Below are 25,263 nucleotides of genomic sequence, written 5' to 3'. Positions count from 1 at the left end.
AAATGTAATCTGGGTCAACTCCTCATGCGTTTTTAAAATCAACACCAGCAGGCTCTGTGCATAGGGCATTGGTTTTATATGTACTTTTTTTTTTTTTGGCTCAGATGTCACACAGGATTAGTGCAAAAGGAAAAGTCCCAGCATGGGGCCTATTTTTATACAGATTAATCAATCATTCCTGTCTCTTCCTCTCCCATCACCCCCCAAACTTTCAACTTAATGAAACTGTTCTCTTTTCAAAGTATGTCATTTACTACACTCTGAACGGAAATCCTTTCAGGAAAGGAAGTGAACTTAAACTTTGAACCTAGATTTTTCACGGTCATATTTTTAATTGATTCTAAATATTAACAACTTATGCTATGGCCTACCCCCTCTTATCTTACAGACCCATTGTGGAATGCTACATATCCACTAGTGGTAGCAAAATGAGTAGGCAAACGCTTTGTTATATGCACGTATAGCCATTTAACCAAAAGAGAAAAGCACACACTGGAAAAGAGAAGACTATTCTCTATGTCACATTTTGTTAGGTACATTATCTTGTACAGTGAATGCCATCATTCCCATCAGAATACTAAGCACATAGTTAGATTCTCAGTAAGTATTTGATAGAAAATTTGATAGGCTTAAGGGAACCAAACCAAAGAATTGTGCAAGCTCTGAGCCACAGCCTCCCTTGACTATATGGCATCACAAAAATGGTGATGATGATACTCATAGTATTCATAATACAACAGCTGATAATTACTGTATGCCATGTGTCACTGATGATGTCACTCAATTTTCAAAGCAGCCTTATATCACAGGTCCTATTATTGTTCCATTGTACAGATGAGGAAACAGTTTTAGAGAGGGGGTTCACATATTTTGAGGTCGAAAAAAACCCCATGTTATGCTGGTTTGCAGAGAAGGGGACAGACACATCGAGATGGTGAAATGGGGCCCTATGCTACCAATCAGCTGAAAAACATTGGAAAAGTGTCATTGACATTGTTTCCATGTCTCCAAAAGCATGATCACAACAGAGTTCATCATGCCCCTTTATCTGTCTGCTGTTCCTTTGACAGATGGAAATTATATTTATAAAATATTAAGGCAATGACCTAAAGCTTGACCTCAGTGACAAAGTCAGATGTGGACTTGTCACACACTCTCACAGGGTGATATTTTTTCACCACTTTGGGCAATAAAAATTGAGCCATGACTAACAGTTGTCAGTCATAAGTACAGAAAATAAAAGAAATTTACAATCTAGCATGATATTCTGTGCTCACTCTTTTATGTGATTAAAAATGAATTTCTCTTATACCAATATAACACATGCTCTGCTTTTTGTTTAGACCTGCTGGATGCTATCTACTGTGGATGGCCTAAAAATCTAAATTTTACACAATTTTAAAGTTATTGAACTACACTTAGGCTTACCATATGTATAGGCTTCCTTTGTTTCTAGTAATTAATTTTAACACCACAGACATTAATCATTTGCCCACCAGATGAAAATCGCTTTAAGATGACTCATTTATTTTACAACATTGCAAACCCAACCCTTATGCTCTTGGAATGTAAAGAGGAAGCGTTAGATCAAATCAGTCAATAAAAAGGAGAAGAAGAAGAAGAAGAAGAAGAAGAAGAAGAAGAAGAAGAAGAAGATGAAGACGAAGAAGAAAACTTTTCGACATCCCAATTCCATGTACATGAAGAGTTTCAGAGTTTCTCCTGGATGCCACGTGAGAAAAGTAAATTAAAACTGGTCAGAGATGTGCTCTGAATAATTTCCATGAACTGGCAGACAAGAGCACGGGACCAAGCTCTCTCGATAATAAATACACTGCGTCTCAGCCTACACAGAGGCCCACTGCAACTATGTGCAGTGCCAATTAGCATTAATTGTGGTTGTGCTCAACTATTCCCAGAGCGCACCGCTGGGGAAGGCCAGGCTTTGCATTTATAAATGCAGCATGCGATGCTCAGACTTAGAAGAGCGTTCTAAAATGTAAATGTCCATGGTCAATCTATCTTCATTGCGTTGGCTTTGAATTCCACAAACAGACTCACAGATGACAAGGGGTATTTAAAACAATATATGTGTGTATTTTTAAAAGTTTAGTTATAGACTCTGCATTCAGAATATCTGAGAGGCAGAGTTGAAATTTGCTTTTAGACTACATTTTTCGCCTACCACAACTAACTTTACACACACAGACATACACAAAGAGCATATCCTCTGTGATCCAATATAATTATTTACTTACTGTGACTAATACTACTTACTTAGAAGGTAAGCTCCGTAGACTTTCATGGCAAACACTGCCTCTGCAAACAGCCTCCCGCCACAGGCTGGGGTATGTCTCGTGCAGAAATACAGTGTGAGCAGCTCATCTCTCCATGGAGTACAGTCTTAGAGTGGGGTATCCATGGAGACAGAGCCTCCTCCATGTGCAGGGCAAGGAAGTTCCTCTGCTGGGCACCATAGCAACAGGAGGCAGAGAGATGGCTGGCCTATCAGGGAAGAGGAGCTTCTCCCTGGTGACTGCAGCATTTCAAATGAAACCATCGCCCTCGTGAATGGACACAAAGCATTTAAAGAAATACCAAATTGTCAAATAGAAGGAAATGCCTGCACAAGTCAGGGCTGATCCTTTGACAATGTTGGAGCAAAACGCTTAGTCTTTCTACAATGACTGTATCCCAATGGGCAAGGAAGAAATTGCATCAAAACCCCACACATTCCTAAATTTAATGGCAAGAATGTGAAGCTTGGGGAAAAAATGCTTGTTTTACTCCATGAATTCCAGCTATTTAAATATGCAAGGCACTTCACAGAGCTGCCCAAGAGAGAGGAACAGGAGAGATCTGTTGTTCTGAAGGGAGGAAAGGAATTGAGGACTCCCTGGGCATAGTCCTTCCAAATGGATTTGCTTAGAGTAGACATGTTTATTAAGCTTTCACCAAAGCCCTCCATTATATCAGAATAATTCTTACAAAACAGTTATCTGTGATAAAACCAGACTAATGCAGAGGAGATGGTGAGTAGACATTCCAATGCCTTAATACTGTGCTATTTGTCAACTTTCCCCATTTCTTATTTAATGACAATAATGACAGTGATTATTTATTGAGCACATACTGTGTACCAAGCAAACACCATCACTACAAATGCAGCTTCCTGCCAAATACTGACATTGGTTTTTACAAAGATACGTGATACACATGCTTACCTCTAAAGCTGTGTTCTTTGTAAACTTGCCTCATTTCTTATTTAATAGCAGTGATAACAGAGATAATTCAATACGTTCAATAAATATATTGAACACATACAGCATGCCGGCAGACACCATCACTACAAACAAAACTTCCTGCCAGACATTAACAGTGATTTTTGCAAAGATACAAGATGTGCACGTGGACCTCTCAGTGATGTGCAGTATGCATATGCTATATACCCGATACATTTTACGATTCTCACAGCAACCTGCAAAAGCTAAGTATTAATTACTCCTCTATATTATAAAGAAAAAGAGAAGACTTTCTTTTCTCCATAGGTCTGCAAGTGGCCTGGTTCACCCTATTCAGTGCCTAAATATAAGGTGAGGTAACCTCCTGCCACAATTATCTCTCAGAAAAGGAGAAACCCCATATATTAGAGTCTTTCCATAGCCTCTTATTATAGAGCTCTTGCTCATAATTACCTTCTCCAAACAAAAAATGCTGTTTGAAAAACACACATCAGTCTGAATTGACCTCAATCAGTGCTAGTTTGGGCTGCCTATGGAGGTCAACTGATGGGATTGTTTAAAATGAAGGAGGCTAAGAAATGAAAAAAAACAGATTATGTAATTATTCCTGTGATTTCCTCCCATCCTTTAAAAGAACCTTTTAAATGGCAATATGGTCAATGGTTAAATTGTAGAAATCACAAAAACCCATATCCCTTGCTAACTGAACTCAAGAACCAAATAGCTTTGGATAATGAAGGGTATTTGTATAAATCTACAGGAAAACAGAAAAATCAGCTGTCCTCATACTACAGTGGATGTTGTGACAGCTTGCAGGTTGTCTACCTCCATTTTCCCCTTTTTCCACAGTAACAGGTGCCTATTTGACCAAGTGTCCTGGGATATAATTGGAAATGACTTCTGTGTCCTGACCTTAAAGTGACTGAGTGCCCCCCGGTCCCTTTCCCCCTTCCTCTGCCTAGTAGGTCACAGCCAACCTGACATAGGTTGTGATTCGGTGATTAGGGATCACCCAAATACCTAGGTTTTGTTTAGCAAGAGACAAATAAACTTCTGTCTGGTTTTAACCTCTGTATTTTATTTAATGTTTATATTTAACCTTTGTATTTATAACCTCTTTTTTACAGTAACTTCACTGATACCTTCATCAAAATTGTAGTCTTAAAGAAAATGTCCAATGAGAGCACTAGACGTGGATTCAAAATTGCTTCGTATCAAACAAATTGGGTGGAAGTGAAAATGATGTGTTCCAGAAGTCAGAGGAGTTGGAAAGTAGCTCTAGGGATGAGAAAAACTGAATAAAAATCTTACATTAACTGTGAACAAAAACACCCCCCAATGTTTCTAAATTAATAGTACAGTATAAATAAGTATATTTAACTAAAATAACGAATAAAAAAATCCATCAGAAACGGACTCTTCCATTCAGATCTCCTAAGATTTACTCGAGCTAGCAAGTGAAATAAAATTTTTTAATTCTCATTAGGGAAATGCGAGTCCTTTGATTCTGCCATATACACTGCATCCCTATATCTTTCTCTGTTTCCACAGTCCTTCCTAGGCTAAGCCATCTAAACTTAAGTACATCTTCTTCCAGTTTCCCATCCTGATGATCCAAGCTCCACAGGATAGTCAAAAGGATCTCAAACATTTACCTTGAATTATGTCTGTCTTCTTGAAACCCTCCAATGGCTTCCCAGTAATCAAACGATACAGACTTCACCTGACACCACTCTCTCCCTTCCTAACTCACTGCCTTACCCCCACCCCCACACGTCCCTAAATATGAAGGGATATGGCTAAGTTCTCAGCTCAAATGTCATCTCCTCAGACACTCCTTTGCCTCATCCCCAGCCACTGTCTATATAAATTACCTTGCTTCATTTGTCACTATCTGAACTCATCTTGTTTGTCTGCTTGTGTATCAGCCATCTCCCCATGTTAAAGGCAGACTCCATGAGAACAGGCATCTTGTCTGTTTCTTCCCTCTATCCTTACTGTCTAGAACAACGGTAGCAGCACAGACTAAATGCTTAATAAATATCAGCTGCATGAAAGCTGGTCAATGTACAGCCAGGATTCAAACCTAGGTTTAGCAGAAACCTCTTAGATGTGATGAAGTACGGGTTCCCTTTCTTTTCTTTAGACTCTGATGTGAACCTCATGCTTCTGCTATGCCATAAACATTCTAGTCCATGCATCTCCAAGTATATGCAGCCAGGTTCCTGAGGCATTACCTCACTTAAACCATGGCCTGCATCCTTGGCTGCTATCAGATACAAGCTTAGGTGGCAGAAAATGTTAACGCAGTGAATTACCCAAGCAAACATACTATGTGGTTCAACACATATTCTTTTTCTCTTTTTTAAAAATAATGTTTATTTATTTATTTTGTGGGAGACAGAGACAATGCAAGTGGGGGAGGCACAGAGAAAGAGAGAATCCCAAGCAGGCTCCACGCTGCCAGCACAGAGCCCAACGCGGGGCTTGAACCCACAAAGTCGTGAGATCATGACCTGAGCCAAAACCAAGAGTCAGACGCTTAACCGACTGAGCTACCCAGGTGCCTCTCAACCTATAACTTTTTGTCTATAGCCCTGCTCTACACCAAAATGCCACAAAACGAATTGTACCCACAAAGGAGACAGTGAGATCAGGGTATTTAACTGTCTGGCTCTTCTCCTATCAGGGGTTTCATTCCTACACAGAAGCGCGTGTCCAATTGCTTCACACGTAGCCTCAGAGTTCTTTCCCTCTGGGTTCTGAGTAACTCCGCCCTCTTCTGGGCCCTTCAGGATGTAGAAATAACTCCAAGCTGCTGACAAGGCCAAGTATTTCACCATACCTCATTGGATCCCCTTAATTATGCCCCCACCTCTGCACACAGACAGTGTCTTCGATAAACTCTCCTCAGTTAGTACAAAAACAAAAGTCTAATCTAAAGCATAGATCTGCATGATTTATAACTCTTGGTTTCCACGTTTATGTATAAGGTTCCAGGTTTATTTCTCTTCTGTTGGCAGTCGATAAGTATGTTTAATAGTGAGTGTGTGGTCTGCTGGAACATCTGCTATGTATGGGGAACCAATAATGCTTCGTTCTCAACACATTAGAGCACTTAGTAAGCATTTGGCAGGCCCCCAAACTGGTGGCCATAACACTACACATGCAATAAATGCTAGCAGACCCAGGATTTGGATGGCAGTCACCTTTGGGAAGAAGGGGATTACAATTCACTAATTCTTAGGGGAACACCATTACCGGACCATTTGGCACCATTAGCTTGATTGGGTGCATCCTCAAAAGCACAGATGGGAGGAAGGCATGAGAGTGAATATGTAACCTTGCACAAAGATAAACACTTCTGTCCACTCATCACATTTCAGCTTTATTTTACTGATCTGGTGTCTGCCGGGGAAAAGTGACAGACTGAACAATAGTCTACCACAACATGTTCTCTGCTGTATTCTGGGTGAGCATTCTTGCTCTAGGGGTGAAAGAAAGGTTCAGAGGCTCATTTCCGTATAAATGCAAAAGCTCTTGTTTAAATTGACAAAGTCTAATGACCTCTGCTTAGGAAAGTATTCATGATATGCAGGGTAGCACAATAAACATTTTGACAAGCAGGAAAGGACTAGTTTATGATTAAGAGGAGAACACCGAAGATCTTAACATTCCTTTGATGTTCGTATCCTCACAGTTGATTGATCTGCACCCAAACAGTCTTATGTGTTCAACTCTGTGGACTTTATTGAAGCTATATTGAGGTTCATTGATTTTGTTATTGGCAACAACCAGCATAATCTACATATGGACTATATTAGCTAATTTATAAAAATTAATAAGAATTTTTAGGGTTTTACAGACATTAAAGAAAAATAATTTCTGTCTTATTCAACACATTTTTCTCAATTGTCACACTCCCTTATTGCAATTAAAATTATTCCTTTGAAGGCAGACCTTATAAGCAGGGCAATGGTTAAAAGCTAGTACCAAGACTGCCCTGTTTCAGTCTACTTACAGGCTGTGTGACCTTGAATGAGTTACTTAACTTTTCTATGCCTCAGTTTCTCCATCTGTAACACAGGGGATAATGGTATCCTTTTCTCCCACTGATGTTAGGATTAAATGAGTAATGTGCTTAGAATTTTGATTGGGATAATCAGTGCTTGATAAATATTAGCTAAAAAAAAATTTTTAGAGGAACATATTGCAATTCAACAGTTTTTATTTTAATTTTATTTATTTATTTATTTAGACAGAGAGTCGGGAAGAGGGGCAGAAGACAGAGGGAGAGAGAAAGAATCTCACAAGGGGGCAGAGAGGGAGAGAGTGGGAGAAAGAGAGAAACAGGGCTCACCCAATGTGGAGCTTGAACTCATGAACCATGAGTTCATGACCTGAGCTGAAGTCTGATGCTTAACTGACTGAGCCATCCAGGTGTTGAGAGAGAGAGAGAGAGAGAGAGAGGAGAATCTTAAGCTGGTTCTATGCACAGCACAGAACTGGATATGGGGTTCGATCCCACAACCCGGGGATCATGACCTAAGCTGAAATCAAGAGTTGGACACTCAACCGAATCACCCAGATGCCTCCATCCAAAGTGGTTTTTTTTTTCAAGTAATTTAATTTTTTAAGTACTCTTTAAAGTTTTTTTTCTAAAGTAATTTAATTTTTTAAGTAATCTCTACACCCATGTTGGGCTCACACTCACAACCCTAAGATCAAGAGTCGCATGCTCTACTGGCAGAGCCAGCCAGGCACCCCTAGCTAAAAAATTTTTAAATCCAGTTTCAGAGTGTTATCCAAGCCCACAGTTCCATCTAATATATCTTCCAGATATTTTCATAAGGTCTTCAGTATCTAAAATAGATCACAGCCTTACTGCTGCAAGACCTTTGATTGTAACTGTAAGCTGTTAGAAAAATCATGCCTTGCCAAGAATGCTGAAAGTTTCCGTAGAACCAAAATCTTTTAGCTCTAAAATTTTAATTTTTTCCACTCTATGAAAATATTTCTAAAATGCTTAGTACATTTTTCTGCCCTCACACACATCATTTTCTGCCAACTCCACCATCACAATGACTCAGTCTGTTTCTACAACATTAATTACTGCACAAAGTGCTACAAAGCACTTACATTTAAGAGGCCACTGTGTTTTTTAGTGGTCTTTTGTCTGCTCTTTCATATTTTCCCATCTCCTTCCTCATTGTCGAGGCATCAGCTGTCAATTCACACTGTTGCCAGTGTTCTCCTGTGACAAACACTGCTCCCATTTTATGTAAACTAGGATCCCATGACATGCTAGAGTGGGGTTTCAAATAAACACAAGTTCTGTGTGGTGAGAGTTTTTTTTTTTTTAATGTGTATTTATTTTTGAGAGAGAGAGATAGAGAGACAAAGAGACACAGAGTGAAAGCGGGGAAGGGACAGAGACAGGGGGACACAGAATCCGAAGCAGGCTCTAGGCTCTGAGCTGTCAGCACAGAGCCCAATGTGGGGCTTGAACCCACAAACTGCCAGATCACAACCTGGGCTGAAGTTGGATGCCTAACTGACTGAGGCACCCGGGAGCCCCTGTGGGGTGAGAGTTTTAAAGAGTTTTCTTGTAAAGGAACGTGCACAGAATTTGTGTCACCTATGGTAGCTACAAATGACCACTATGAACATGCACTTGAGGAATTATTTTGTGGAGGGTCCAATGTTGGGCACTTTACATTCATTAGTCTATTGAATCTTCGAAAGAACCCATTTTACAGATGCTGAATACAAGGCTTTAGGGAGATAAAAGTAGCTGAAGACCACACAGCGATAAAGTGGTGGTATGAAAATTTGAACCTAGTATGTTGGACACCCGAGTCTGGTGGTCAGAAAGTGCTCCCAACCCCGACCCACACTTTCTTTTTCCCACGCCAAGTCAAGCTGCATAACCTAGGGGGCAGCAGCACATGTTGACATTCTCAAGCTCTCAACTCCCCTCCAGGCAGCTCAAGTTATTATCAGGATGGCCTGCCCCAGGTAAGTTGTCTAGCTCTCCTTTATTTCACAGAACTAACTTTGAAGTGAAGGCATGCTACTGATAAGCACAGGAACATCTGTAGCTATCAGCTGTATGAGAAACAGCCTCCATCTACTGAGGGAACCAGTGTTGATTAATTGCTAACCTAGCTGGTGCCTTCTGAGTTTTCTAGCATCTGCCTCTGAATGTGGGAAATAGTCTTTTTAAAGTAACCAAGCCTCTGTTATTGTTGTGAGGTTATTATAGTTCATCTGGCCAGGTCTCCAATTTCCATAGCCCGGGTGGTGTCAGATGACAAGGGAATACTGCTTTAGTTTGAATGCTGATGGAGCACAGTGACATCTTTCAAATGCAGATTTCAACATTTCAGTTTCTAAATGTGGATTTCTTTTAAATTATTGTGACCTTAACGATTTGCTTTTTATCTGTCTCCTCAATCAGCAGGTGTGTTTTTTTTCTCCTTCCTTGTCTTCCAATTATTTGTTTAAATCTTGTAATTGTTTCCCCAGTTCTCCATCAAGCCTTGTGGGGAAAGGATTTAGTATTTCTTTTTGTAGAATAATGACACCAAGGTCTTTTTCTTTCTCAAACTAAGATAGACCAAGTAGTAAATCCAGCATTATAGGAGGCCCAGGAATGTTGTTTAATCCCATTAGGCCTTGCCTTTCTGGGTAAAAATTATCAGGAAAACTGCAAACCAAACTTTTTTTTAAATTAATTTACTTTTTAAAATATTTTAGTTAGTTAACATACAGTGCAATACTGGTTTCAGAAGTAGAATTTAGTGACTCCTCACTTACAACACCCTGTGCTCATGGACAAGGGTCCATCACCCATCTAGCTCGTCCCCCACCCACCTCCTTCCATCAACCCTGTTTGTTCTCTGTTGTTAAGAGTCTCTGGTGGTTTGTTTTCCCTCTCTTCTCTTTTTCTGCAAACCAAACTTGAGAGGAGCACCTGGGAGAAGAATTGTTACCACGGCAGATTCCTCAGAGCCCCCAGTCGAAATGCCTTCATTTCTTTCCTTCTGATCTGCACTATGGGCCAGATTTATCACACGGTATTCTGTCTTCAGTTACAAAGCAGGGATGGCACTGAGGTCTTCTTTACATCCCTCTGATGCCCTTCCCATGCCAAACATAATCCCTTGCACAGAGTGTACACTCTATTTCTCGTTTAAATATTTATTGGACACCTACCTATAAAGACAGGCGCTGCATTAGGCTCTGGGGATTCAGTCTTGAATGTTTGCTGAACTGACTTGTAGATAAAAGGAAACCATGAAAATGCAAAGCCATTATCCAACTGGACCATAGGGATGTCTCCTTTTGCTCTTTGGTGGCAATTTTTAATTAAATGTGCATAGGCATTAAGTGATAGAAGCCAAAATGACAGAAGGCTCACTGCCTCCAAGAAGTTCCTGAACAGGTCCTGGAGGAAGGAAGGGCTTTCATGCTGTGTGTGCCACGGTGCCCAGCTGGCAAGGTGCAGGCTTGCTCAGCTCACCTTTCTAAGCCTTTCCCGGCATCCTGTGACAGATTTCCCTTCTCCTTCTGCATCGGATACTCAGTGAGCATTATTAGCTCTTTATCTAAATGACTAAAGGGGCATTTCAAGAACTCCTTTTTGAGGTGAATAGCAGTTTTCCAGAATCTAGAACAACGGACCTAAAATTAAATGGGCCTGGGTTATTTAATGTTAAAGAGTCCTGGAACATCTGTAGAAGAGACACTAATTGCTTGCTATTTTAATAAATTGGTATTGGTTCTAATGAGTTGATTTATTTTAAAAAAAGTAGAGCACACATCAAGGGCTGAAGATGGGTTTGAGCTGAGGGGAGACTGTCACTTGGGGTTAGGGAGGAGGCGGAACGTTTTAACCTGAGAGCAGAATCTTCTTGTGGTTTAACAGATGAGGTCTCTGCATTTTATAAATTGTGGAGTCATCCAGGGGCCTCGTTTCCAGGATTTCCTCTCTTCATATTTATGAGACCGACAGGTTTATTCTGCCGAAAGTTCAGAGAACTATAGGTCACGGTGCAGATTTTTCTACAAAGAGCTTACTGTACAGAACTGAGTCCCACTCAAAGGCTTGAGCAACTTTTTCGCTGATGACATTAGGAATTTTAGGCAACTAAGAAATAAGCTTTAGGGATCTCTCTGACCTTGGTTAAATGCAAATAAATAAAAACATTGTTAAGATAAAGATTGTTTAGGTGATATGAATGCCTATGAGCAAGTAAATCAGAATTCTGGTGACAAAAGTTGTTTTTTGACAAAAGTGGTATTTCGGGCTCTGCCTCTGGGCAAGGGTCATTACACCAGGATTCATAATTTCTAATAAAGGAGGTCTAAGAAACCTCAGAAATAGGAAGTGATATTTTGTGCATATGGGTATTTTTCTGGAGTATAGGTTCATAGCCCTCATGATTCCCAAAGGATCCATGAACAAAACAACATGAAGACTGCTCTTGTTTTCTTCCTTTTATCTTTCTTTCCTTCCTTCCTTCCTTCCTTCCTTCCTTCCTTCCTTCCTTCCTTCCTTCCTTCCCTCCTCCTCCTTCCTTCCCTCCCTTTATTTCTTTTTCTTAATTATATGCATTTTCTTCAGGATGACCTACGGCCTTAAACATTCTCAGCAAGCAAGTGGCTGGTCTTTGGCAAGTGGGTACCTACTACTGGAGGATTAAGGACTTGCTCAGTATGAATCCTGCACACACACTTACGGATTTAAGTCTTATGGTAACGTATGATTATTCTTATTACGATTATTGAAACAAGGAATGATAATCTTTTTTTTTTTAATTTTTTTTTCAACGTTTTTATTTATTTATGGGACAGACAGAGACAGAGCATGAACGGGGGAGGGGCAGAGAGAGAGGGAGACACAGAATCGGAAACAGGCTCCAGGCTCCGAGCCATCAGCCCAGAGACTGACGCAGGGCTCGAACTCACGGACCGCGAGATCGTGACCTGGCTGAAGTCGGACGCTTAACCGACTGCGCCACCCAGGCGCCCCAAGGAATGATAATCTTAATGCCCATTTAATCTTAGTTTGTTCTTGCTGCACCATACTTGTCTCCTGTGTTACTCTTTCCTTGTATTGTTACCTCTATAAAATGTTTTTGGAATGAGGAGAGAGGTAGGGAGGGGGGGATGGGAAACCAAAATGAAATAATTTCACGTTGCATCCAAACCCTGCACACGTTGCATACAATGCCTGCACAGTGAAATCACTGTTTTGTTTTTGTTTTTTCAATTCACGCAGCTGGCATTCTTTCCTGCACCATTTTATCTTTTCAATTCCACAGCCTACCTTTGCTGTTGAGCCCCCACTATTCACCGGACTCTGTGTTAGGAATATAAAAAGAGGATGACAAGGCTCCTGCTCTTAAGCTTACATCCCATATGTTAGAGAAATAGATTCTATTGGGTGGGTACTCCCTGGTTAAAAGAAAACTGAGAAGATATTTCCAAAGAACATATACAAATAGCCAATAAGCACATGAAAAGACGCTCATAGTCATTAGCCACGTAAATCAAAAGCACTATGAAATACCACTTCACACTCACTAGAATGGGTATAATAAAAAAGACAGACAGTCACAACTGTCAACAAAGATGTGGCGAGACTGGAACCCTCATACATTGCTAGTGGGGATGTAAAATGGTGCAGTCATTTTGGAAAACTTTGGCAGTTCCTCAAACTGTTAAATATGGTTACCATATGACTCAGCAATTTCTTTCCTAGGTATATACCCAAAAGAACCGAAAGCATATTCATGAAAAACTGTTACATGAATGTTCATAGCATTTATATAATAGCCAAGATCCAGAAACTATGCAAATGTCCATCACCTGTGAATGGATAAACAAAATGTATAACCATACCAAGCAAGACTTTAATAAAGAAAAAGCTGGAGGTGGCAGGTGTGAAGAGGTAGATGGGAACCCTGTACCCTCCATTCAGTTTTTCTGTAAACCTAAAATTGCTCCAAAAAAAGTCCACTTAAAACTGTGGTATAGCTATACAATGGGATATTACTGAGCCACAAAAATGAGTGAAATACTAATGCATGCTACATTGATGAACTGTGAAACATTATGCTAAGCGAAAGCAGCCAAATACAAAAGGCCATGTACTGTATGATTCCATTTATATAAGATGTCCAGAATGGGCAGGCCCACAGAGACAGAGTAAGTTAGTGGTTGCCAGGGTCTGGGGAAAAGGGAGAGCAGAGAGTAGTTGCTAATGGGTAGGAGGTTTCTTTTGGGAGATGATAAAAATGTTCCGAAATTTGATAGTGGTGATGTTTGCATAACTTTTTGAATAAAGTACAAACCAGTTAATTGTATACTTTAAAAGGGTGAATACTATGGTACGTGAATTATATCTCAATTTTAAAAAGAACCACTGAGCTGGAGGAGGGAGCGGGGTAGTTCCTGTCCTTGGGTACACAAGGTAATGGTTTATTTGCTGGCTCTAATCACATCACATTCTTTTAACTCATTGTCTCTGTCTTAAGCATTGAAGGTATCCAACACTTTTTCTACAATAACCATCTTTCCCTTTTATATTCTGACTTCCCCCTTTCTTTTTCATATTATTTCAAAGCAAAAGACTATTAACGAACTCATCATGACTACCATTTATCAAGAGCCTAAGAAAGGGGATTTCTTTTTCACACCGTTTAAGTTGTATTCTGAGACTAAACAACATTGTCTTTGGTTGACCAAACGCAAGATGAAGAATAATCCATTAAGATATGCTGAGCAAATCAGTTATTCAGGAAGAACAAAAGCAGACAGAGATGGAAGAGGACACAGGACCAAGCCTTGGCTCCAATGAAATAAAGCTGTCTATAGCTCCTTGCACAATAATGCCATCACCAAACAAAAATGAGAAGACAAACGTAAAGAATGAGGACTCCTATAAGTCATTAATCTGTCTTTTCAGTCTCATAAATACGTACAGCATTCACTGTGGGTGTCCAAGAAAATAATGCAATATGGCAGCTCTCAATGCCAACGCTCAGAGATTTTTACTTTAAAGTTATAACTTTAGTTTTACTAAAACTGTACTTATTCATATAACGTATATATTTCTGGGATGTAAAATATTTATTTATATATTGCAAATTCTGAGAACTGACATTTTCTGGTGTTCATGGTGTCTCACCCATTGTAATAAAAATCTCCATTTCATCTCATATTTTACAATATTGAACATCTATATGTATACATATAACATCATATTCATATTTAATTTTTAAAAGCAAATAAAATAACTAGGCCAGTAAGTATGCCCAGCCCTATAGATCTGCATCGAGATAACCTGTTCTTTTCATAATCTGTAGGCACTTTAAGTGGTTCCAAGTAATTTCATTGTATAATTTCTGCTAGAATTACATAGTATAAATGTGTTAGACCATCCAGTTTACATTTCTCCAACTTTGCTCTTTTTTCTATGTCTATATAATGCACATATGTCCCTACACTTACTCAATTATTAACAATAAGTACACAAAATATTCCACTCTCTGCCCACTTTCTTAAAAAAAAAGAGAGAGATGTTTCTGGGTAGTGGGTATAACATCAATATAGTATTCTTTGTCTTGATATACAAGTGCTTTGTTTCAAATGTGAAATCACCCCAGTCATATTGTTCTGAGAAAAACATTAAGAGTAAGTGCATTTACCTGGCTTTACAAGGCCTGATTTTGGTTCCTTCTTATATCGAGATGACTGGATGCTTCCTTCACTAACCATTCCAACTGTGCATTTCTTTCTGGAAAAGTCTTCATCACTTCCAGGGCAAAAGCCAACAGGGCTGTTTCCGGTATCCGAGGGTGTCTTCACAGGAGACACTGACTGACTACTGGGACAGCCTGTGTCATCTGGAAGACAGGAATCAATAAGTGTTTAATGAGGAGGAGGAAATCAATGATGGCAAAGAGAAGCCATGCAGTGAGCCATGCACACGTGCACTCACACACACGTGCACGGCTCAGGAGGCTCTGGGTTAATGCCTGGGGATGCCTCTCCTTTTATTTTCCATATTTTGGCCAATTGTGTTAACAAAGAAAATATCAGCTATCATAGAACATATTTTAAGGCAAAATCTTCTAAGCTTTTTGGACCACAAATATTCCTGTAACATTCATGTTGTCAACATGTAAAGATTTGTCTGTTTTAACACTTTAGGTAGTATCCTTTTGGGTCAAAACTGTCTATAGATTTTTTCATGCAGTTAGTAATAAAATGTTCACATAGCAACTTGGGGGCATTAGTGTGAACTCTTCAGAGGTGTTTGTGTTAGGAAAAAAACGTTACTTGAATATCACTGACCACATCCAGTTTTCGATTACTTGGCTTATCAACTGGTCAATAGAGTTTGAGAGGTAACAGAGTTGGCTTTTGGAGTTCAAGGGAGCAGAAAAAAGTGATCCTGTTTTATTACCATACATACCCACCCAAAATATATTAATCCAATATCTTGCTGTCTGTGCTAAACTGGTAAAATGAAAATAATATTCAATTAGAAACTTTCCCTTAACTTTCAAGTCATAGATTATAACTATGATCATTATTATAAGCTACCATGTATGATATGAAATGACCTGTGTAGATGCTTATTAAGCAAACAGGAAAGTCATAGCTGGCTCCTATAAATGCTTTCCATACTTATTAAATATTCATCGTGATTGGTTAATTCATTTATACTTTGATGATGAGAACTGTATGGGAATTTAAAGTAAATCAATATTACTTAAAAGTATGTCAAATCAAAATAGTCAATTAGCAGTAAATATTCATTACTAAATAATTCTTCATTATACAGAAATATTTTGACGGCAGGGTTACTTTGGTAACTCATAAGAGAAAAAAATGAATAAAGACTTTTAGTACTAAACTTTAGAACTATTACATTTTTATGAATATTAAAAGAATTAAAATAATTTGCTCCCCATGAAAGACCATCTTAAATTCCATAGCTTTTTAAATAAAGACTGAAAGAGAACTAGGCATGAATAAAATATACTGGTTGCCTGAAATAAGATGACTAGAATCCATATAAAAAGTAATTGCCATTGTTTCATTTTTGGCTTTTATTTCAGTTTTTATGAAACTGATATTAAGAAATATCCTAGTTTCTGGAACAAAGTGAACTTGGCACTGGTAAAATGATTTGTTTCTCCTAATATCCTTTTTTTCTTTTTACTTTTGGACATACTAGTACACGCAGGACCTCAATGGTCCATTCTTGGAAGTGGATGGTTTTTAGTGCACTGTTCTTGCCTTCTGCCTTGGCTGCTCTTTTATTTTATTTTATTTAAAAAAATTTTTTTTAACGTTTATTTATTTTTGAGACAGAGCATGAACAAGGGAGGAGCAGAGAGAGAGGGAGACACAGAATCTGAAACAGGCTCCAGGCTCTGAGCTGTCAGCACACAGCCCAACGCGGGGCTCGAACTCATGGACCGCGAGATCATGACCTGAGCCGAAGTCGGACGCTTAACCGACCAAGCCACCCAGGCACCCCTTGGCTGCTCTTTTAAAAATGCCAGTTCTTACCAAACTCCAGAAGAAATTTTGGCCCTGAATTACAGTGAAGAGAACCCCTCTGGGCTGCTACCTCTCGACTATTTCATCAAGTATTGTCCCTGCCTTTCTCTTACATTTGCATGCCTCATGCTTCAACCCAAAGAAATCCTAGTTTCCCTCTAAAGGTGCAAAGCTGCTAATTACTCAGACAGATTCCAGCAATTTTACAAGGCTCAACAGGTCTGTACATTGCCTCAGGAGGTCCTCTGTTCTTGATTCCTCCGATCCCAAAACAGATAAACCCAAGCAAATGAGGTCTAATCATTCAAAAATACCCACTGCCTTTAAAATTATTTCCTTATGAGTCACTTCCATAAATTACTCCTTTGGAAAGAAAGATGGCCCAAATAGAAATCCATGCTTCAAATTCTCTATCCTAAAATGTAATTTTTCTTGAAAACTCTCAGACTCAAGGAAACAAAGTCCAACAATGTCCAGTATTGAGAAACACTGTCAAAATTATAATTTAACGTTTATTTATTTTTGAGACAGAGAGAGACAGAGCATGAATGGGGGAGGGTCAGAGAGAGGCAGACACAGAATCTGAAACAGGCTCCAGGCTCTGATCTGTCAGCACAGAGCCTGACGCGGGGCTCGAACTCACAGACCGCGAGATCATGGCCTGAGCCGAAGTCGGCCGCTCAACCGACTGAGCCACCCAGGCGCCCCAAAATTATAATTTAAATAGATAGAAAGCAAATGTGTTTTGTTGGTTCTATTATCATTTTGCCAGGAATATGTATAAACCATGTTTTCAGTACTAACAATGTTAAGGATTAAGTGCTAGGTCTGGTGAAAAATTGGGACCTGAAATTATATAGAAAAGTGGCAGTTTAGGGAAGGCAGAAGTACATGGAATGTGTGCTTCACCTATATTTACAGCTAGTATCTCCAGGAGAAGGGATTTAGAAGATGAATACTTAAATAAATCTGACGTAGGTACTACATACAGCATCTGAATCACTACATAAATTGGTGTTCACCCACATCTCTTAACTGTCTAGTACTGCCCTTCATCTTGAGGGGGAAACAATAGACATGATCTTTCATCGGCTAAACAAACATATACATATATATATATCAAGTCTTGGCACTGAACCAGCCCACAGGCATTATACCCAGCCCCCACACTGATGGAGCTTATAAATAAGCAAAAGGGATTGGGTAAATATCACTTACAATACATAGTTCCTGTAAATTGGCAAGTTTGTTAAAGCAAATCCATACTCAAGAAAGTCGGTGAGTTATCAGAGAAGTTTGGGGGTATTCACCTGTTTTGTCTGATGGGATCAATACTAACAAAGGAATCTGGTTTTAGACAGGGCAAGGCCATTAAATTTCCTACTAGAGAGAATAAACTGTAAGTCATGCAAAGTAAGACCCTAGCAAAGGCAACAGAGGCCCCTGTACCAGGGAGTCATCCGGTAACCTGAGGCACCTGAGGTATTTTCCTCTGGTAGCACTGAAAAAGTCGTTATTTTTTCAACAAGTCTTGCTTAAGATTCCTTTCCCCCTTTCCCTCCCCTTCCTTGCTCTTCCTCCTCCTCCTTTTTAACATCATGGTTTCAGTTGGAGGCAGACTACGAGTCCAGATGAAGATGATACTCCTTTCCAAAATTCTATGTAAAATATTCTCCCTTCACATTTACTGTAAGATTCTAAGAAGACTGCAGCCAAGTTGATGCTTTTTGGTTATTCATGTCTAATCTTACTATGTGCCAAACTACATGTGGATCAAGCACATACTTAAAGAGATTTATTTATTAAACCCACTTCAGTTAAATCCTTTGAGTACGCCTTCTGTTTCCTGCTGCTACTAGCTGAATTTGTCCTGTGGAATCCATAGATTTATAACCACAGAATTTATAATTATGGCTTTTTTGGTTATGTTAGTATAAAGAAATTATCAATGACAAAAATTTCTAAGACGACGCCATGAGGAAACTATTTCAGGGCAGGAAATGACTGAAATCCTGAATGATCTACCCAAAAAGTGTGGAGTGCTTCAAATTTCCAGAAAAATGCCTGAGAAAAACAAGAACATTTCAGCCTGGCTTTGGCATAGGGAACCTTTCCTGAAAGGCTTTAGGAAAAGCATGTGGAAGACTGTCAGTCTATTGGAGAGGGAGAAGTTTTTCTTTTAAAACACACACACACACACACACACACACACACACACACACACACACACCTCTACCTCAGCGCTTACACAATTGAGCTTTTACACTTCTTTATTATTCACAGTAAGTATAACTTCATTAAAAAAAAACATGCAACAAGACCAAGTTTCATGTTTTACACATTGTGATCCATTTGAAAATACAGGATAACTTCCTTCTGAGGTAAATAATTTTAAATCCCACTTAAATAGGCCCAGGATGGTCCCTGGTGGAGCAGGGGTAAAGGTGACTCTTATCAAGGCTTTTGATCACCATCTATAATGAAGGAGACTAATTTACATTTCCTCCTTGATTTATATTAAGGAATAGGTTATTTTGTTCTTGTTCATTTGCTCTGAATCTGTCAGCACACAGGATTAAGGATAAAGAAAGAATACTCATAGATCCAGGAAGTTCCACAAGCTGTGGCCTATCTAAAGTCCTGTAAAGAAACAGACCTACTAAATAGTTTCCAAATTGTTGTTAAGGAAAAAAAATGTTGAGGTCTATAAAGACAGATGAGACAAAATTATTATAATTTTGTAGCCTGGGGATTGTTTTAAAAAAACGTTCTTTAATCTATTTTTCCTCTTTTTACATTACAAGCTCTTTAAGAATATGGGACATAGTTAATAATTGTACAATTATAATTCTGAAAAAATGTGTATATAAGTATATTTTAAAATAATTTGTATCTTGGGGCACCTGGGTGGCTCAGTTGGTTACGCATCCGACTCTTGATTTCAGGTCAGGTCACGATCTCACAGTTTATGGGATTGAGCCTTGCATCAGGCTCTGCGCTAACAGTGCAGAGACTGCTTGAGAGTCTCTCTTTCCCTCTCTCTCTCTGTTAGTGCTCTCTCTCTCAAAAATAAATAAATAAACTTAAATATATATATATATATATTAAAGTAATTTGTATCTTATTTTAAATGCATTAAAGGAACTTGCTAAGTTAAAGGAAATCTGTTGGGGTTGTTAAAATTTTAACTTACTTTTTATTTATTATTTATTTTAATGTTTATTATTGAGAGAGAGAGAGAGAGGAGACAGAGCACAAGCAGAAAGGCAGAGAGACAGGGAGACACAGAATCCGAGGCAACTCCAGGCTGTCAGCACAGAGCCCCATGTGGGGCTTGAATCCACAAATGGTGAGATCATGACCTGAGCCAAAGTCAGATACTTAACTGACTAAGCCATCCAAGTGCCCCTAACTTAATCCTTAAAATCATAAAAGTAATAATTCTTAATGCAGAGGATCTAGATAGAGTACAGAAGAGTACAAAGAAGTAAAAAGAGAAAATAAACAGACAATAGTTTCCTATAACAGGAAAAATATTTAACAATTTTGCATATTTCTTATTCATCTTTTAATTATGCATATGGTTTACTTTCTCTCTTGCTTTTTAAAGCTCTGCTTCAACATATAGTATAGACAGTTTCATTACTCTGTTACTGAATACTTTCCCCAGGAACCTGTTAGGCTATAAAGAAAGAAGCTATTAAAGACTGACAGGAGCCAACACAAAAGGGTCCACATTGGCCAAAGATGGGACAATTTGAGCATCAGAAAGAATACATAATTAATGCCAGCTGACTGATAACCACTGGATACACAAAAAAATTCTGTGAGCTCAGAGTCATAAAAATAGGAAACTACAGAGAGAAAGAAGGACCCTTTTCACCTAAAAGAATGCCAACACACTGGAAATCATTGGCAGTGATCTAGGGACCAATTCTTTATATCGAACTGTGGCAATTAAAAGGAAAGAAAAAACTAGCATATATCCTGATTGAAAAACCGTTCCTGTACAAACTATATTTCAGTATAACTGAAATCCCTGACTGATATTGGAGAGTTCTCCTTTACAGAAGCATCTGGTTAATGAAAATATATGGAATAACAGAAAGTTACTTTTTTGTAACTATTTTTTAAATGTTTATTTATTTATTTTGAGAGATAGAGAGTGCGAGCATGCAGGGGAGAGGGGCAGAGAGAGGGAGAGAGAGAGAATTCCAAGCAGGCTCCATATTTTGCGTGGAGCCCAATGTGGGGCTCGATTTCAAGACCATGAGATCATGCATGAGCCAAAATCAAGGAGTCAGATGCTTAATTGACTGAGCCACCCAGGTGCCCCAATTTTGTAATTGTTTCTAATGAAAGAATTAATTTAGATAACACACATAATAGATGAGACATGAGACAATAGTCTGATAGAGAATTTCCAGTGAAGAGATCAGACCTTACCCATCTCTACCCATTCTTAGCATCACCAGTAGTGGGATAACAGACATGATGTACCTTCTGATGGGATGTCCAGATGAAACACACAGCTTTCCCCATGAAGTATTCTTGCCACAAAAATTTCCCCTGAATCTAACCAAGTTTAAAGCTAATGTCCACCTTATAAAATATATGGAGAACAGAGAGTAATGAGTTAAAACAGGGGCTGGCAAGCTGCAACCTGCAGGCAAATTCTGCTTGCTGCCTGCTTTTGTAAACAGAATGTTACTGGAACACAGCCATGCTGAATCCTTTAGGTATTGTCTACTGTGGCTTTCCAGCTACAATGGCAGAGTTGAATAATTATGACACAGATTGTCTGGCTAGCAAAGTCGTAAATATTTACTATTTTGTTCTTTACAGAAAAAGTTGTTTGGCCTCTGGGTTAAATGATATGAGGAAGCAAACAGACACTTTTGAAACAACTGGAGCTATTTCAATATTCTCCATGATACCAAGGAATTATGGTAATTGTGCAGTAATGAAAATGGCACTATGATTAGGTAAGAAAATGTCAATTTTTTAAAGAAATGCTTGCTGAGGTGTTTAGGTAGAAATGAAACGACATGAGGCCTGGAGATTTGCTTTTTAAAATGCTTCAGCAAAGTAAAAAAAGAAAAAAGGGAATAGACGTAGCAAATATGACAATATCTTGTTATTGCTTAACCTTGTCAAAGTAGATAAGCAGTATATGGGGGTCACTGTAATATTCTGTTTCTGAGTATGTTTTTAAAAGTTCCTTGGGGCACCTGGGTGGCTCAGTCGGTTAAGCGGCCGACTTCGGCTCAGGTCATGATCTCACGGTCCGTGGGTTCGAGCCCCGTGTCGGCTCTGTGCTGACAGCTCAGAGCCTGGAGCCTGTTTCAGATTCTGTGTCTCCCTCTCTCTGACCCTCCCCCGTTAATGCTTTGTCTCTCTCTGTCTCAAAAATAAATTAAAAAATGTTAAAAAAAATTTTTTAAAGTTCCAAAATATTTGATTTAATTTCTCAAAAACTTACTTTAAATGAGTAATTATTTAAAATAGATACAAACATATCATTTTAAAAAGTCAATTCCATCTTGTGGGTTATTTTAGGTTGTTTCTAATTTTGTCACTACTGTTGAAATTGTTTTGAATAACACATTTTAAAAATAAGTCTTTGGTCAAATTTTTTTATTGTCTTATAGAACGTATATCCAAAGTGGAATTACTAAGCCCTCAAAGAAGTTTGAGACAACTTATACTCCTATTATTATTGAATGAGAGTGTCCTACTTATAAAATTCCTGCAAGTATTAAATACCATTTGTTTGCATTTTTGCCAAATTAATAATGAAAAACATATTTTTGATGTTTCAGCTGCATATATTTAATTATTAGTGAAGCTTAATGTCTTTCATATGTTCACTGGACCTTTTTACTTAGTCTATGAACTGTTAGTTTGACAATTTTTCCACTAAAATATAATGGATTTCTTATTGATCTGTAAGAAATCCTTATATATATGAAGGGCACTAATCCTTTGTAATGTTTCACTGAGTTTGCTTGTTTTTAATTTACAGTGTTTTTTTTTAAAAAATTTAATATTTTTGAGAGAGAGAGAGAGAGAGAGAGAGACAGCACGGGCAGGGGAAGGGCAGAGAGAGGGAGACAGAATCCGAAGCAGGCTCCAGGCTCTAAGCTGTCAGTCAGCACAGAGCCCAACACAGGGCTGAACGCACCAGTGGTGAGACCATGACCTGAGCCAGAGACTGCCGCCCAACCGACTGACTCACCCAGGCGCCCCTTAATTTACAATGTTTTGACATACAAACCTTCTTCTACTTCTAGTTGTCAAATCTCTCCATATTTTCCTTTGTGATTTCTTCCGATGCTTTAATGATTAGAATGTCCTTCTTCACTCCAAGATCAATTAAACATTTACTTACATTTTCTTCTAGATTTTTATAGTTTCACTCTTCATTTAAATTTAATCCATCTAGAATTCATTAATTTTTTAATGTTTTATTTATTTTTGAGAGAGAGAGAGAGAGAGAGAGGGAGAAAAATCGTGAGTGGGGGAGGGGCAGCAAGAGAGTGAGACCGAGAATCCAAGCAGGCTCCGCACTGAGAGTGCGGAGCCTGACTTGGGGCTTGAATTCATGAATCATGAGATTCATGATCTGAGCCCAAATCAAGAGTCGGGCACTTAACTGACTGAGCCACATAGGCACCCCTGGAATTCATTTTAAGAGGCGATGGGAGGTTAGATGCCAACTTTATTGTTATTATTATTTAATTTTTTAAGGAAATTTATTCTTTCCATATTACTTTGCAATGTTTTTTTGATAAAAATTTGAAATCAATGAATATTTCTTGCAAAGCGAGTATATATACATTTAAAACCCACATTTTAAAATAATAAGCTTGCCCAGTTAAGATTGTGTGTGTGTGTATCACATAATTTCCTGAGATTTAACTACAGTGCCTAACAACCAATGTCATCAAACTTTTGGTGGCAATTATGATGACCAAGTCACTACTTCATCCTTGCACCAGTTCCATACAAAAGTAAAACACAGGTTATAAAGATTACAAACAAAATATTTCTTCAAAGTCCAAGAAACATTTCTGAAACTTCTGGTTCATTTTTGAATTTAGATCTTGGAGCTCATTTGTTTCCCAAAATGCTGAACTAAACAATTCCAGAAGATGTACTTAAAAATAACATCAGGCAGAGGAAAACGTGGTTTTATGCCATGACGTCTTGAAACATTCAGTTATGGTTTGATGTTCTTCAGCGTTCATTTGAATAATTTGGAGGAAAAAAAATCATTGTTGTTCTAAGGAAACATTAAACTACATGGAAATTTAGTTGATTCTCAGGAATGACTGAAGCATTTACAGACTACTTGCTCATCCATTCAACAAATATTTACTATCTATGTGCCGGACACTGCTGTAAGTGTTAGTATTATTTCTGTTCCAGATCCTAACATTTCCCAAGACAGTCTGATGGAGACATAAAACGTCACAGTTTAAACTCATGCTTAATCTGAACCTTGTGAAATTCCTACCACAAACCATTCAAATGCACTGAAAGGATGTAGGTAAGATAAGAAAAGTGATACTTATTAAGTAGCTATCAAGTAACACTAATTTTTAATAATATTTCATAGGTGGGAAAGCTGAGGCCCAGAGAGGTTAAGAATTCCACAGTCACACAACTACTAAGTAACTAACTCAAGATTCAAACTCAGGTTTCCCTGACTCTGAAATCTGTTTTCTTCACTACCACAAGCCAGTTTCTTTCTAAAATTTTCTACCTATGTTTGTTCCAAGAGGAAACAGCAGCAATTCTGGGAATGCTCAAATTAAAAACAGACAAAGGAAGCTGTTAGAAAGAAGCCATCCCATAATAAACAGACCACAAAAATTCGAGGCAAGAAGTTCTAGCTGGTTCTAGTTTTCCAATATTCTTGCTTCAACACTGTAACCATATAATGCTTGCCATTCAGAGAATTTTGCTTCTAGATTTGAACAGGACAATTTAAACTTCTTTTCCTTTACCTAATTTTAGCATTTTTTGGAGTGAGAATTCACAAGTCTACAAGGCTTTACACTAATTGCTTCAGTATTACACAGTGTGACACTACCCAACAGCCAATGTTGAAGTGTAAGAATACCATCCATCCATCCATTCAACCATCCAACTAACCATCCATCCATCCATCCATCCATCCACCCATCCATTCCTTCCACGAATAATTACTGATTTCCTATTACATGACAGGTAGTCATCTACATATTAAGGATGTCATGATGATCAAGACTCTCTAAGAGCCTTGTCCTGAAGAAGTTCACATTCTAGTGGTGGGGAGAGACAGTTAATAAACAAGTAAAAAAAGAAATACATAGAGAAGATATCTGATTGTGTTTACTATTAATGAAACAAACTGGGTGATATTACATAGACTAGCTAGGTGGGGGGGTGG

General features: G+C 38.5%; 1 protein-coding gene across 4 annotated transcripts in view; it reads right to left on the bottom strand.

Moving 5' to 3' along the window:
- Positions 1-25,263, bottom strand: part of SYBU (syntabulin) — a 113,980-nt gene that overhangs the window by 33,430 nt on the left and 55,287 nt on the right. For 3 of the 4 annotated variants that reach the window (XM_086695249.1, XM_025922649.2, XM_086695248.1), the window contains exon 4: positions 14,960-15,157. In XM_086695249.1, coding sequence (XP_086551375.1) covers positions 14,960-15,157 — 198 coding nt within the window. Of the gene's footprint in view, positions 1-2,277; positions 2,687-14,959; positions 15,158-25,263 lie in introns of those variants that run through there. The other variant, XM_086695250.1, reaches the window with a different exon arrangement.

This window comes from Puma concolor, chromosome F2 (genome assembly GCF_028749965.1).
Source record: "Puma concolor isolate L17-30 chromosome F2, mPumCon1.1.hap2, whole genome shotgun sequence".
NCBI classification, from domain to species: domain Eukaryota; kingdom Metazoa; phylum Chordata; class Mammalia; order Carnivora; family Felidae; genus Puma; species Puma concolor.
The sequence above is the reverse complement of the archived record's forward strand: the minus strand, read 5'-3'. Positions and strand labels throughout refer to the sequence as shown.